The following is a 14268-nucleotide window of genomic DNA, read 5'->3' as shown; positions in this document are numbered from 1 at the left end:
CCATATATCTTTCATCAAAGCATGTTATTTCCTCTTTGGCTTTCTGTTTAATATTAACTCTGTCTACAGTGCAGTTTCTTTTCCACTGGTCTGCAGGATCTGCTTCTGACTCCATCTGAGGTGAATCACTGCTGTCAGGTGGAGATGTGTGGTGCCCACTGCCTTCCAGGCTGCAATTATGCCCCTATCCCTGCAAGGGGGTCAGAGATGGCACACTGCAGAGTTTTTGAGTGCTTGATGCTAGTTTGAAAGGAATATGGATGATGCTCTTATGCCTGTTATTTTCTTTGGTCTCATTTGGTCTCATTGTAACTAAAGATAAGCAGATCAGGCTGACCAAAGAGCAAGAGTCTATCAGTGCACAAGGGTGTCCCAAAAACCTGCTCATTCCTGAGATACTATTGAATGGCTGACAATGCTTCTGGTTTGACCATTGCCTTCCTCCATAGCACAGCTCATACCACTACATTTCACTGTCCTTGTTACCCCTGAGTAGTCACAGATGTATTTTACTGTCTCTTGCTTTCAAAACCTAAATTAATATTCTGTAATGATTAATTAGCCTTATATCTGCATGGGAATGAACTGTAAGTGCAAGAGACACTTGGCTGTGTGAATGGGTTCAGGATGATGAACTGTATGACTCCATAGCTGGTGAAGTGTCTCCAGACTGAACCATTGGGCAGCCACTTTGTGCAACATAGATAAACATGTACAGCACATACAAGTACATACAAGTACATAGTACAGCACATGTGGCACTTAGGGACATGTTTTAGTGGTGAACCTGGCATTCCTAGGTTAATGGTTGGACTTGATGGCCTAAAGGGTGTTTTGTATGAACCTGAGAGAACCCATTTTTTTTAACCTAACATTGATCTTTCAGGACTGTGGTTTACAAAATCCACTTTTGTTGTCTAGCTGTCTTCAAAGGCAGGTCACTGTTGTAATTTTGCTTTACTTATGTGCCAGGAGATGGGTAAAGATTGGTCCATGTTGTCATGGTTATTTTGGTACTATATATGGTTTATTCTCTGCTCTCCCCATGCCCTAAGTCACTTGATGGATTCAAGGGTCATTTCCTGTTTGCAGAACTCCTGTCGGGCTGTTTTGCAAATATTTGGGGCTTCAGTATGGCCTCTCTTGTCCTCCCTTTTTTTCCTTTTCCTATCTGCCAGCCAGCTGAATAAGCACAATTATCTGTGCTCATGCGGGGTAGGATTCAAAAGGCGGTCTGCCTCTCTGATACATCTGCTGTCCTAAGTCTTCCATTTCTAATTCCAGATCCAAAAATGTAGCATTTCTGTCTCTGCTGGGAGAAGCTGCTTAGAGGGAGATAGATCTGCTTTGCAGTTTTCTGCAGGGCCAGTTCTGCAGAGATACTGGTTGAGCCAGAAAAACCAAACCGATCTCCTCCTTAGTGCCTGGCTTGTCATACCCTGTGCATTTTTCAGGAAAAGGGAGGATAGCAAGATGAACAGGAAAAGCTAGCAATAAGGTACACATACACTCCATTTTCCTGATGATCCTATCCCGCCTTGGTACTGGTTGCAGGCTTATTTTAAAGACTCGGTGTAGTACAACGCGCTTTTGTACTGTCTTAGTAATTTCTGTGTGTGAGGTATTGAGATATCAATCTCCTTTGTCTACTGTCAGCCTCGAAGAGATGTTATTTCATAAATCAGTTAGCTGAATCCTGTTGAACTGACTAAATTCCTTATGTGACACTGGTGGTGGGGTGGTGGAGTGTGTATTCCCTTCCTGGAACTGGTCCTTGCACGTGCTGTAATACCCCATTGCTGCCTCCACACACGTCTGAAGGAATAGTTATGCCCTTGGCAGCATCTTTCCAGGCCTCATGAAACAATTTTTTTTTGGTGGTTCACCAAAACACCTTACAGGACTGACTGCTCCATGAAGATGGCAAGATTTTCCCCAGTTGCCATCCTCTGCAGAATTGTTCCTGGACCTGTTGTGCTAGCACCTCTTCACACAACCTTTGCTTTGGCAGAATTGCTTTAGCAGGAGGGACAGACAAAGGCAGCGCTGTTACAGCCATGTGGCATGGGGGGACAACTGCCTCAAGCACTCTGGTGACTTTCTGGAGGGTGACCAGAAAACCATAGCAGCCTCGGGAGACAGCGATAATTGATGCCCTAACGGACAGCTTCTAGCTGCCAAAAGGCAAACCTTCCCCTCAGATTTCTGCTGTGCTTTAATGCCTATTGATTACTGGGGCAAATGCATTATGTTAGCAAAAATAAGCTTTCCCTGATCGAACGTATGCTTTATCAGCCACATAAATGCCAGCATGACTCTCTCATTGCTACAACATATTAAACACCTTGGAAATGTTTCCTTAAACTCTAGGTCAGTCTTATGAAATCCGTCTACTTGAGAATAGGAAATTGGGAGAGTTTCAAGATTTAAACACAAAATATGTAAAGGTAAGGAGAAATATAGATTTCTTTTCTTCCTGCTACTACATACAGCCTTTAATGAAGGGCCTGACCTTGCTCCCGCTGAGACAATGGAAAACACTTTGCCATTGTTTTTAATGGAAGCAGGGGTGATGGAGTTGTTGAGTGCTAGTTTCATGGGACTATGCAGCTTGGCCTTGCAGGGCTTCAGGGCAACCTTTATTCTGTTTGTGGTCATGACCCCAGAGTTTCACTGTGAATATTGGGTTCAGGGGAATCCCAAAGTTCAGTGGTGAACATGGTCAGAGCTGTGGAGAGGCAGACTTGTCTCCCTGCTGAATCACAGCAACATGCCTGGGTTATGTGACAAGGAGGGCCCAGGTGTTTACATAGTTCTGCCAGGCAGATTCTGTATAGCTCCAGTTTACTTTGGTAAAGGGGCATAATGATGAACATATAGAACTTAATAATTTGGTTTGGGGACTTTTTCCTGTTTTTCCTCCATTGCCAAAACAGTTCAAATTCAAAAACATTGGTCTGGACCCTGGTTCTGGATCCAACCTTCAATTCTTGGCTTTCTGCCTCAGGATTTCCTTTGAGAAGTGGGAACTAGTTGCAAAATTTGTATTCCAGTTTGGATTTGTTCAAGTTTAGGCCATTTCCTATTCATCTTTTGGCCCATTTTGGGTAGTATGTGGATTGGGATTCCAATTTTGCAGGTGTTCCCACTGCGGCTTGTTTGCATCTTGAAGCTAGGGTTTGATTTGGGCATTTCTCAGGTTCACTGGCAAAAGTTGCTCACTCACTTGCTACGGAAGTTCCCAGCAAGAGTGTGGGCTTGAGAAACTGGGATGTTAGGGGTCATTAACTCATGTAAGTATAGCACTGTGAATACACAAAAGTACATATTAGTTAGGAGTACTTAGGACTTGTCTGCCCTGGGGATTGCCCTTATTCCAGCCTTTTTTCTGCGGTTATTGGCATGGCTGCACCATTGCAGACCAGCCTGTTGTTACAGACGCTTTCCTACTCTACCTACCCCTGTTTAACTACTCTGGGGCAAATCCAATGACTGGCTCTTAATGGCTGGAATCAGGTTTAATTCCCACTGACAAGGTGTCTGGGCATGTCAGCTCCACCAAGGCAGGGACAGATGAGCTGGCTTCCACATTTGCAAATATAGAATGGGATATACTGGGATTAGGACATGGTACAGACGCATTAAATATTACCCCCATATGAGCCTTTTTGGGTGTTGAGGCAAAATAGTGATGTTTACATGCCACGACACCTAAGATTAGGTGGACATTGCTATAGTGCTTCCAGAGTGACTCCCAGAAAGCTGTACAGGGCTGTGTTACTCCTGTAAGATGTGCCCTGTGAAGGGGGAAGTGTATTTCTCTCTCAGGGGTCCCTTAGGAATTTGATACACACGGTGATGGGTCTCTTATGTGGACCCTTCTACTCTCCTCTTGAGCGGGGCTGAGAAGCATAACAGATCAGCTTTTGCTTCTGCTCTGGAAAACCAAAGTCATCTGGTGGGAGAATTCTGGATCCCATTGTTGATACTGCTGTCTTTTTTTAACAGAGTATAATTCGTGTAGTTTTCCACGACCGCCGCCTGCAGTACACAGAGCATCAGCAGCTCGAGGGCTGGAGGTGGAGTCGGCCTGGGGACCGCATCCTTGATATAGGTGAGACTATTTCATTGTGGCACCTCTGCAGTGCTGGGGACACGAGTGCTGCATGGAGTGTTTGCATGTGTGTTCAGGTTTTTTAAGTATCCTGTGTGTCTTTGGGAGGGAAGGTGATCTAGCGCTATAGGTCCCAAGCAGGGATGTCTTTGATGGCTTCGCTTTCACATGCATGTTCTGATTGTATGGAAATGCTTTCTCTCCTTCAATTTAATATTTTTAAAATTTTAGGGGTTTTCTTCTACAGATATCCCGCTGTCAGTCGGTATCTTGGATCCCAGGGCTAGCCCAACCCAGTTGAACACTGTTGAATTTCTCTGGGATCCGTCAAAGAGGGCTTCAGCATTCATTCAGGTAAGAGACAAGTCATATTTCTGTGGTAAATACAGTGATTAGATATCTTTTAAAGACCTAGGGAGAGAAAATAGCCAGTAAATGAACAAGAGAGGAGGATGGTAATGATAATTACTAACTCATGTGATAATCATGTGCAATCAATTTGTAGTATACTTGCTAAATCAATCTGCTGGCTACTTGTTAATGTTGGAGTACTACCTGCTACTGCCAGGATTTTCTTTAAAAAATTACTCAGACACAGGTGTTGCTTTCTAATCATAGGTTTTGTCTTGAGGAAACTGTTCATAACCTCTTAGTTTTCCTTTCTTCTTTCATGACTATTTCTCATTCTGAGCATCAATGATCTGTTTTTAATCCGAATGAGGGATTTACTTAAATCACAGGATGCTTTTCCTGATGCCCTGTTTCTTTCTGAACTGTTTGTTCTCCTGATTATTTTGTCCAAAGGAACAGAAATGAAAACATATGACTCTTCTGCCTCTTAGTTTTTTGTGAAGAGCCAAAATCTCATGTTCAGGCAGTATCTGAAATTCAGATGAGCACAGGTTCCAACTGTCTTCCAGAGATGAGCACAGTTTCTGTTTTGCCAGGTACATTGCATCAGCACAGAGTTTACTCCACGGAAACATGGAGGAGAGAAAGGGGTGCCCTTCCGGGTGCAAATCGACACCTTTAAGCAGAACGAAAATGGTGAATACACAGAACACTTGCATTCTGCAAGCTGCCAGATCAAAGTGTTCAAGGTATGAGGTAGTTTTGGCTTTGTCATCAACTAGATTAAGGCACAGGAACATGCAAAGATTTCTGTTGGTGTAGGAGTGGTGCAAATATTGGAGTAAAAGAACAGACTTTTAACTGGGAATGCTTAAGATCTTAAACAGGACTCCTGTGCACATGGTGGTATAAACACTGACCTACACAGCAATTCTAGTTGAAGTGTTGCACCAAGACTTGTGCCAGTCTGTTGTACTTCAAACACTACAAAAAATACTGACAAATTTGGGGTATCCAGTGTGTTTTGATGCTCCTAGGCAATCAAGACATTATGGTCTTCAGTTTCTTTGTTTGAACCCTCCATGAACAATGAAATTTTACTGTGGAGATCTTAAATACCTTTTTGTTGTTGCTGTTGGAGCGCAGTTTGTCTCTGTTGTACCTGGAGGAGAAAAAGATTCAGAGAACAAGCATCTTTGAAGCTCCTAATCCAGGCATGGCAGACCTATGGCTACTTAACAACACACTCTCCATAGGCCTGTTTTCTCAAGGAATCTGCTGCTCCAGTTTTGTTCCTGTGAGCAGTGTGTTTCTGGAAAGATGGTACAAATGCCAGCTGAAGTGCATAACTTATGGACTATTGGAATCCCACCTCAGGGCCATGGTCAGCCTATTTCAGAATTGCAATAGGCATCAGTAGTGGATGTACAGAAACAGTGGGGATGCTTGATTAGTTCTTTTGTCTAGAAAATGCAGATCTGATCTTGTTTCATATGTAGAACGCCTGTAAATCTTTAGGAGGCTTTTGTGAATAGATTAGATAAATCTGTTGGCCTCTGTCTCCAAACTTGTAATGCTTGGCATAAGGGAGAGCCTGTGCTTGTACTTATAGCCTAAAGGAGCAGACAGAAAACAGAAGACTGACAGGGAAAAAATGGAAAAGAAGACCACCCAAGAGAAGGAGAAGTATCAGCCTTCCTATGAGACAACTATTCTCACAGAGGTAAAGTGTTTTAGACACATCATACTACATCATGTTGGGAGATAAATTTAAAAGAAAACAGGATCTGCACCCTGGAGATTGTCTTGTGGAGACATGTGTGCTCAGATCTGAGTGAAACTGAGAGTGAAGTGAAATTATAAAATGACTCACTGTTGAAATTTATGAAAGATGCCAAAGTTGCTTATGTCTTGGGGTATAAACTAACCCTTAGCAGCCTGGCTTAAAAAAAAAAAAAAACCAAACAAAAAACCCCCAGCAACTTTCTCGATTTTCACCACTGTGTTCCTGGGCACTTGTCACGGCCCTCAGGTGCCAGTTGTATGAAAATACAGATGTCTGTGTTTTTTTCAGAACTGCTTGGCAAAAGCTCACTTTGGGGGTGGAACACTTGAGCAGATGAATAGGCTGTCTAATTATATTATTCATCTGTTTTTCTGTGAATGTGCCTATGAAGCTGTTGTTACATGCAAGATTCTGGGTTGTAGTCTAGGGATGTCTTGTGTCTCATGCTCTGATGCATCTGGTGTAGAGTTGTATGTGTTTCTGCCCCTTCCTGTCATTACTAAGATGTTTGTATAAACTTACCATAGACTGTAGAATTAGTCAGCAACAGGACTCAAGGGATTTAAGTGTTGTTCAGTCTCCCTATGGGAATGACTTATTTGATTTAGTTCTTCTTTTTTTGGAGCAGCTTGCTGGACTTGAGAAAATTATGTTAATTATTCTTAATTTAAATGAACTTCCTATTTGTGAGATCCAATCTCTCCCACTCCATGTTTCTCATGTTGCCAGGAGCAGCCAGCATGTTTTCTGATTGACAGACCTAATTCTACTGACTTGGCAGATCCCAGACTCTCCCTGTGAGCTCTGATGCACTTTGACATACTGCGTGGGGAAATGTGGGTTGCCAAAGAGTTAAATATTTGCAAGTGCTTGTGGAGATTATAAAATATTTGCTAGTGTTTGTGGAGATGATAAAGCTCCAAAGCTACACTTGCTGTCTTTTTATCATTGCAAACAAGGACACTGCAGAGCATTTTCTTGAGCTCTTGGTGTTGGGGGTTTCAACAGGGCTAGATTTTTTCTGCTGATTATTGTGGCTTAAATTCAGAACAGAGTCACCAATTCTAGCTGGGTTACTCTGGTTTTACACTACTGTCATGGAATGTGGAGTCTGACCTATATTTGTGAAGGCTTTTAGTAGCTTTCTGTCTGTCTAGCTTAAATTTTCTCTACTTAGTACCCATTTATGACTGGAGCTGTTTGACTAATAGCCAGAAGTTTCAGCAGGCTGGTTCAAATTCTGCTCTTTTGCTGGTATAAACCTGAAGCAATGCCACAGGAGCATTTTTGTCACTCTTGCCTGGATTTAATTAGAGATTTATAATTGAGACCAGGGGTATTTCTGTATCACTGCTGCCTTCAGTCTGAGTTGACTTACTGGCGTTGCTCTGACTTACAGCTGTGCACACTTTGGCCCAGTGTTATTTGGGGACAGGCTTTGTGAAATGGGAGAAAGAAATGTGGAATGCACAACTGGAATCAATCTTGGCCCCCTGACAGCCCACTTGGAGAGCAGTGTAGAAAATCCATGGCCCGTCTCCTCCTCCCAGCAGGAGTGATGAGCTGAAGTTAGTGGCGTGGCAACAGCATGAATGTGGTATTAGAGGAGAATCAAATCCTTCATTTCCATCCTTATGAAAGTTTCCCCGCTGCCTTTCTTCCAACAGTGCTCTCCCTGGCCAGATGTGCCTTATCAAATGAACAATGCTCCATCTCCAAGCTACAACAGTTCTCCCAACAGCTTCAACCTCGGAGATGGGTATGTAACAAATACATGCTTTATCTTTCCTGTTGATATGGTGGCCTTTGTGTGTCCACGCATTTTATACCCTGCAAGTTGATGTTAAGGACCTGCCCTCTTTTTTTTATTTTCCAAAAGCCTTTAAGACCTTCCATCCAGGAATCCCCTGTAATGCAGAGTACTGTTCATACATGCACTGTTTATGTGGTGGCTATAAGGTGAACATCACAGGGCCTCCAGGGCAACTCCTGCTGAGAACAAACCATGCCCTGTACCACCAACCCCAGAATCTTCTCACAAGTGTGTTAGAGGCTTTCAGCACCTCTTCAGAGTTGGTGTTTCTTCCTTACTTTCTGTCTAAAGGTACTTTGGGGTGCTGAATTCCTAGGTGAATGACATGTAAAGAAATCCTGTTTGGGTCAAAACAGCCTGGGTTTTGAGATGCCATTTTAGATCAAAGGATTAATGAAGACATGTTGAAGTCATTAAATAGCCATCATAATGAAACAGCTCTAGTGATTCTGAAATGCTGAAGATAACTGCTGTCAGAAAGGTACAGCAGTATCCCTCAGTACTTAGCAGTCCTCCCTGCTACATACTTCCCCTTAGGAATTTGGTATAGGCCTTTTTCTTTTGGTTGGACTCTGCTATCTTATTGCCTTCCCACACAACTTAATTACCATGTTGTATTAGTCCATGTTGTATCACTAATTTTCAGTGTATCCCCTCAAACTATGAAAAAGAACAAACACTGAAATTACAAAATTTTGTGTTAGCAGAGATATCTGCTGAGTATTTTTTTCCTTTTGTAAAATCCCTGATGTGTTTAGGAGTCCTGTCTGTGTTTAGGAGAATTGTGTAGAAATGTGGTTTTGCATGATTTGTGGCACTTAACTATGTTTAAGATAACACCAGTGTTGAATTATAAATACCTTTATTCAGTCTTTGTAAAGAATTATTGTTAAACAGTGGATTTAGTTAGGATATTTCTGGCTCATAGAAATTTCAAGTTCAGCCACCCTGTAGGTTACAATTTTCTTTTACTTAGATGATGTCACATTAATGAGCCAACCATATGGAAAAATTTGATTAAGGTCAGTAAACCTGAGGTTTTTCTCTCAGTTTTGAGGACCTCAACTGACCAACAAAACACTAAGGTAGAGAGTGTTTTGGTTTTTTTTATTCTTGTTCCAAATTTTGAACACCTTTTTTAAGATCCAATAGACAAAAAAAGCCAAGTTAGATGTAACTTGTGAAAGTTGAGTCAAATAGAGGAGGGGGAAGAGGATGGACACTGCAATGTAAAATTTAAAATAATGTGTTTTTTTTCTCTTCCAACTTTATATAATTTCTTTTAGCAACAGTTCTCCAACCCACCAAATGGAGCTCCTGCCTCCCAGCAATGATGTAAGTACTTGAGATCATGTTAATGTGGTGCTTTTCTCTTTTAGGACACTGGTGAACAGTTCATTTCAAGACCTTCTTATTCTTTTTGCAATGTAGCATCTCCTTCCTTCTGCTTCTATTCAAGATGCCCAGCAGTGGCTTCATCGTAATAGGTTCTCTCCATTCTGTAGACTCTTCTCAAGTTTTTCGGGTGAGTTTAAACAGTCCAAGTGTTCTGGTTTTTTTCACTTCTGTAAGTGCAGCTCATGTAGCATCTGCTGCTGGCCACTTTTGATGGGATCCTTGGTCTGATCCAGTGTGTTCTTTGGTTCTTAGATAGTTACCATTTGTCAAAATAGTTTGTAGACCTACAGAGTAGGTAAAAATGGAAGGAAATGAGTTACAATGGAAGGGACTTCCTAAGTTCATGAAGTGCAACTTCAAAGCAAGTCCAGGGCCTTGTGCAGTTGCCGTTGAATATCTCCAAGGCTGGAAGTTCCACAGTCTCTCTAAACAACCTCTTCAAATACTTAACTATTCTGACAGTGAAAATGTTTTTTTCTGATATCTAATCAGCACTTAATCTTCTGTCTGCTGCCTCTCATCCTGTACATGTGCACATTTAAGAAGCATCTGGCACCTTCACTGTGCCCTCCCATTCAGTAGTTGTGCACCCCAGTAAGATGGTGGAAGGGCCAGTTGTTAGAGGTGTTGAAAGCATGAGGAGACTCTCTGACTTGCAATATGATGAAATAACTCAGTGAATGTGACAGTTACAGAAGACCAGGTCATTTAATGGTCAGTGTAAAATATCTACCTTGTTTATGAGTTGGGTGGAGTATTTTCCAATGCAGCACTGTTCTTCTGGCAGCTTTCAGCTTTGTTTCACAGTGATTGATTTAAAGTGCACACCTCTGAATTTGCAACTTCTCTGTGTAAATTGGTCTGGTGTAGCTTTGTGGATTCTGTTTGCCCTCTACCCCTGCCCTTTTCTGCTGCCCATACGTACTGTTTGGAAGCTGAGATTTGTTTAACTTCTGAAGAAAAATCAATTTGAAATATGTAGGTGCCGACTTACTGAAGATGTCCAAAGAAGATTTTGTTCAAATCTGTGGGCCTGCTGATGGAATTCGGCTCTTTAATGCAATCAAAGGAAGGTTTGTACTATTTCCTTCCTATTTTTTTATGATCCCTTGATCATTTCAGTGTTAACTAGAAGTTAATCCTGGAGCTGTAGCATTTAGACTCCCTTTTAATACTTCAGAGAGGTTTTCTCATGGGCTGCAGATCACAATGATATTAAAATCCAAGCACAGCTCAGAAATGTTACCAAAACAAAGCAGCATAATGCAAATATCTAGTGGTTTATTTGCTACCAGCTGATAGATTGCATCCATTTCATGAGGTACACAGCCTACACTGCCCTATGCTGCTCATAAATTCTACAGCTGAGCAGGATTTCAATCAGTAGAGGCAAGTATGATGAGCTGCTTAGCAAGTGCTGTAACTGTTTATTCTTACCTGATCTTGAAAAAGATTAATGTGCTCTGCATCACCTCCCAGGGATCCCTTGCTAGACGTCCTAAGCTGTCTAGTCACCAGCATCAAGGCTGTCCCTTAGTTTGTTACTTGTGCATGGCCTGAATGATTCCATCTCTTACTGCTTGATGGCTGACTTGGAACTATTTCAGATCTACTAAATAACTTACTACATTTTTGATTAATCCATAGAAATGTGAGGCCCAAGATGACAATTTATGTCTGTCAAGAACCCGAGCAAAACAGGTCCCATCTTCACCAAAAACGAGAAAATGGAGATGGCAGTCTTTGTGGTAAGTTCTTAGGTATGGATTTTGTTAAACACTTACCTGGTGAGAATGCTGCTTTCTGCCTGAGCTCCTGTGCAGGACAGCTTGGGGTCCTTAGTGTTTGAAGGGATTCTGCTTATTCCAGTTTTGCCACTTTGGTTATGGTTTCACGGCTACAGATTCCAAATGGCACTGTCTGCCTGGGGGACAGACCCAGCTTACAAATTATCTGTAGAATGCCAAATCTCTGTTCAATTCTTAGTAGGGACAACAGCATTAAAAACCACCCTTCCATCCACAATTTTCTTTAGATTATGTATTGTTTGAAAAAATTCAGGGAAATGGAAGGTCAATATAAATTTGGGTTATAATTCTTAAAAGTTTGAAGCTTTGGAATTTGTCATCCCTCATGATGACAATGTACAATCAAATGAGAGCAAAGATTATCCTTAAATCTTGCATTTAGTAATAAACAGGTACAGCTTTCCTACCTGGTAGCTATAATTTGGATTAGATTTCCAAAACAATACTGTCATCCATGTTGTTACCTTATACATTGTATGTTTTAGTTTGTGCCTATGGTATCTAATAAAATACTGCTTTTGTGTGACATAGCATGTGTTTTACTCTTTAATTGAATTATTTTTTAAACTTCAAAAATCAGTAAAATATGATTATCGAAAAATAAAAGCAGCTTTATGAGAAGGCTGTTTTAGTGCCTCAGAGTGCAAGTTGTAATTAGTCCCCAAGTGCAAGTGCATTAGTCCCCATGTTTTCCTCTGGGTACAAGTTGTGTGTGTTTTAATTGCCTGCTACATAGGAATAGTGGGTATTTTTCTGCTAATCATCAAGCCAGATATTTGGGGGATGCTTTAAAATACTAAGCTTGTTTATTCCATTTGAACCTTCATCTTAAACCCATTTGGTTGTTGATGCTGAGTGTCTAGGTGCCACCTCTATTTGCTGTTCTGTAGCTGCTTTCCACTTGTTGCAGTGTATCATGCAATCTTCTTAGAAGAGCTGACCACGCTGGAGCTGCTGGAGAAGATTGCAAACCTGTACAGCATTTCTCCACAGCAGATCAATCGGATCTACCGGCAGGGACCCACGGGGATCCACGTGTTAGTCAGCAATGAGGTAAGGGGCCTAAAGGGGGCTGCATCTTGGAATGGAGCAAGATGGAGCAGTTGTCTGACGACCGGCAGGGACCCACGGGGATCCACGTGTTAGTCAGCAATGAGGTAAGGGGCCTAAAGGGGGTTGCATCTTTGTCAGAGATGGAGCAGTTGTCTGACTTCTTGAAGTTAGAATGAACTTTCAAATTATGGAATGCATTTTCAAGGGAGAATTGTGAAGCTGTTAATCCCAACAAGTTAAAGTAGTGAATCAGCATGCACAGCACTGATTTTGGTGTGGTTTCAAGACCTTTGCTGAAAAGAGGTTGTGGCAATGTGGGGCTCTGTCTCTTCTCCCAAGTAACAAGTGTCTGGATGAGGGGGAATATAGCCTCAAGTTGTACTAGGGAAAGTTTAGATTGGGTATTAGGAAAAAAATAGTTTATTGAAAGGGTTACCAAGCGTTGGAACAGGCTGCTCAGGGAAGTGGTTGAGTTACCATCCCTGGGGGTGTTTAAAAGTCATGTAACTGCGGCACTTGGAGACATGGTTTAGAGTTGGGCTTGCTGGTGCCAGGTCAGTGTTTGTGCATGGTGATCTTAGAGGTTTTTTCTAACTTAAATAATTCTATGAATTTATTTTCATTTTGGCTACTTACACACATTTTGAAGTGAGGATCTAAATTAAAAACTTTTAAAATTAAATAGGTAAGTTGCCCAAAGAAGGTAAGTTTTAAAATCTGTAGGGCAATTAGTTTTACATCTTGGCCCATGTTTCCAGGCACTGGGTCTGTCACTATATGCATACTTTAATTTATGGACCTCTGCTACTGTTTGTATCCCATTATATGATGCCTTAATTTAGTCGATTCCATTAACTTGCAGGTTAATAGTGAGTTGCCCTTCCTCCTCTTTTTCCTCTACTAAATTACTTACTCATTCATGCACCAGAATCACTTAAGGAGCTTCATTTATAAGAAGCATGGTTAAAACAAATGAAGCAGAGCATAGGTCTCAACTGAAGCCTAAATTGAAGGCTGTAATGCTTATTCCTGAAGTCTCCTTGCTATTCCAGCCTGATTAAATCTGAAACTTTGATGCTTTATGGATGCAAAGTGCTTGGAGGCAGCTCTTGGTAGGGGAATTGCATGAACCAGCCTGGGTATAAGGCTTTAAGTATTTGCTGAAGTCAATTATTAACAAGTTCTATTGCTTTTCTAATTTTTTTTTCTTGTTCTAGTACTATAGTGGCAAGAGTATGGCACTCTGTGAATGTACTTCATGCATCATTAGGCAAAGACACACAAACTGGCCAGAGAAGTTTGATTTGAAGGAGTAGAGGCTGGATTTAAATCCAAAAGGGTATAGGGACATCAGTCTAAGCTGAGAATGGTATTTTGATGTGAGAACTTACAGCTGAAAAATGCACTTCTTAAATGATACTCAGTAGCTAGGAGAAGGCTTTTTCACAAAGCTGGGTTTCATGAACTGATCAGCAAGGTTCTGGTCACACCTCCCTTCTCTGGAGTTGTGTCCAGCATTTGCTTCAACTGTATGAGACACCTCCTGAAGGTAATTCACCTCCTCTGGCCCACATAGCTACTCTAAGATGGGAGGAAGCATTGACTAAGGATGAATCTTAAATGGGCTTTTCATATTGCAACTGAAATAATCTTTATCTCCTTATTTAAAGGTGCCACTAGAATCTGCACCTCTTCTGAAAATCTAGTTGCCTCTCATGAATAGCTCAAATAGCTTTAGATTCTAGTCTTTCTTCATTTCAAGGCATGATTTTCCTCGCCTCTTATAACAGTTTCACTACAATTCTTGTTCCTTGACAAAATACAAACAGGTAAATGAATCCTGCAAGCACAGCATCTGTACTAATGTCTGATCAAAATAGCCAGATGGATGCTGCTGAGGTGGCTTTTCAGTAGCAATTCCTGTACTCAGCAGGGAGTCCATTTC

The 14268-nt window shown here is 41.5% G+C and overlaps 1 protein-coding gene across 1 annotated transcript in view; it reads left to right on the top strand.

Annotated features, from left to right (window-relative positions):
• The window catches only part of TFCP2L1 (transcription factor CP2 like 1), a 35638-nt gene that overhangs the window by 14944 nt on the left and 6426 nt on the right, over window positions 1–14268 (top strand). Inside the window, exons 3-13 of the mRNA XM_041409158.1 lie at window positions 2371–2447; window positions 4009–4114; window positions 4362–4468; window positions 5062–5214; window positions 6078–6188; window positions 7919–8010; window positions 9351–9399; window positions 9496–9589; window positions 10445–10535; window positions 11110–11210; window positions 12181–12323. Of these exons, the coding sequence (XP_041265092.1) occupies window positions 2371–2447; window positions 4009–4114; window positions 4362–4468; window positions 5062–5214; window positions 6078–6188; window positions 7919–8010; window positions 9351–9399; window positions 9496–9589; window positions 10445–10535; window positions 11110–11210; window positions 12181–12323 (1124 nt within the window). The remainder of the gene's footprint in view (window positions 1–2370; window positions 2448–4008; window positions 4115–4361; window positions 4469–5061; window positions 5215–6077; window positions 6189–7918; window positions 8011–9350; window positions 9400–9495; window positions 9590–10444; window positions 10536–11109; window positions 11211–12180; window positions 12324–14268) is intronic.

The sequence above is a fragment of the Onychostruthus taczanowskii genome, unplaced genomic scaffold (assembly GCF_017590055.1).
Source record: "Onychostruthus taczanowskii isolate IOZ18803 unplaced genomic scaffold, ASM1759005v1 scaffold10, whole genome shotgun sequence".
Lineage (NCBI taxonomy): Eukaryota > Metazoa > Chordata > Aves > Passeriformes > Passeridae > Onychostruthus > Onychostruthus taczanowskii.
The sequence above is the reverse complement of the archived record's forward strand: the minus strand, read 5'-3'. Positions and strand labels throughout refer to the sequence as shown.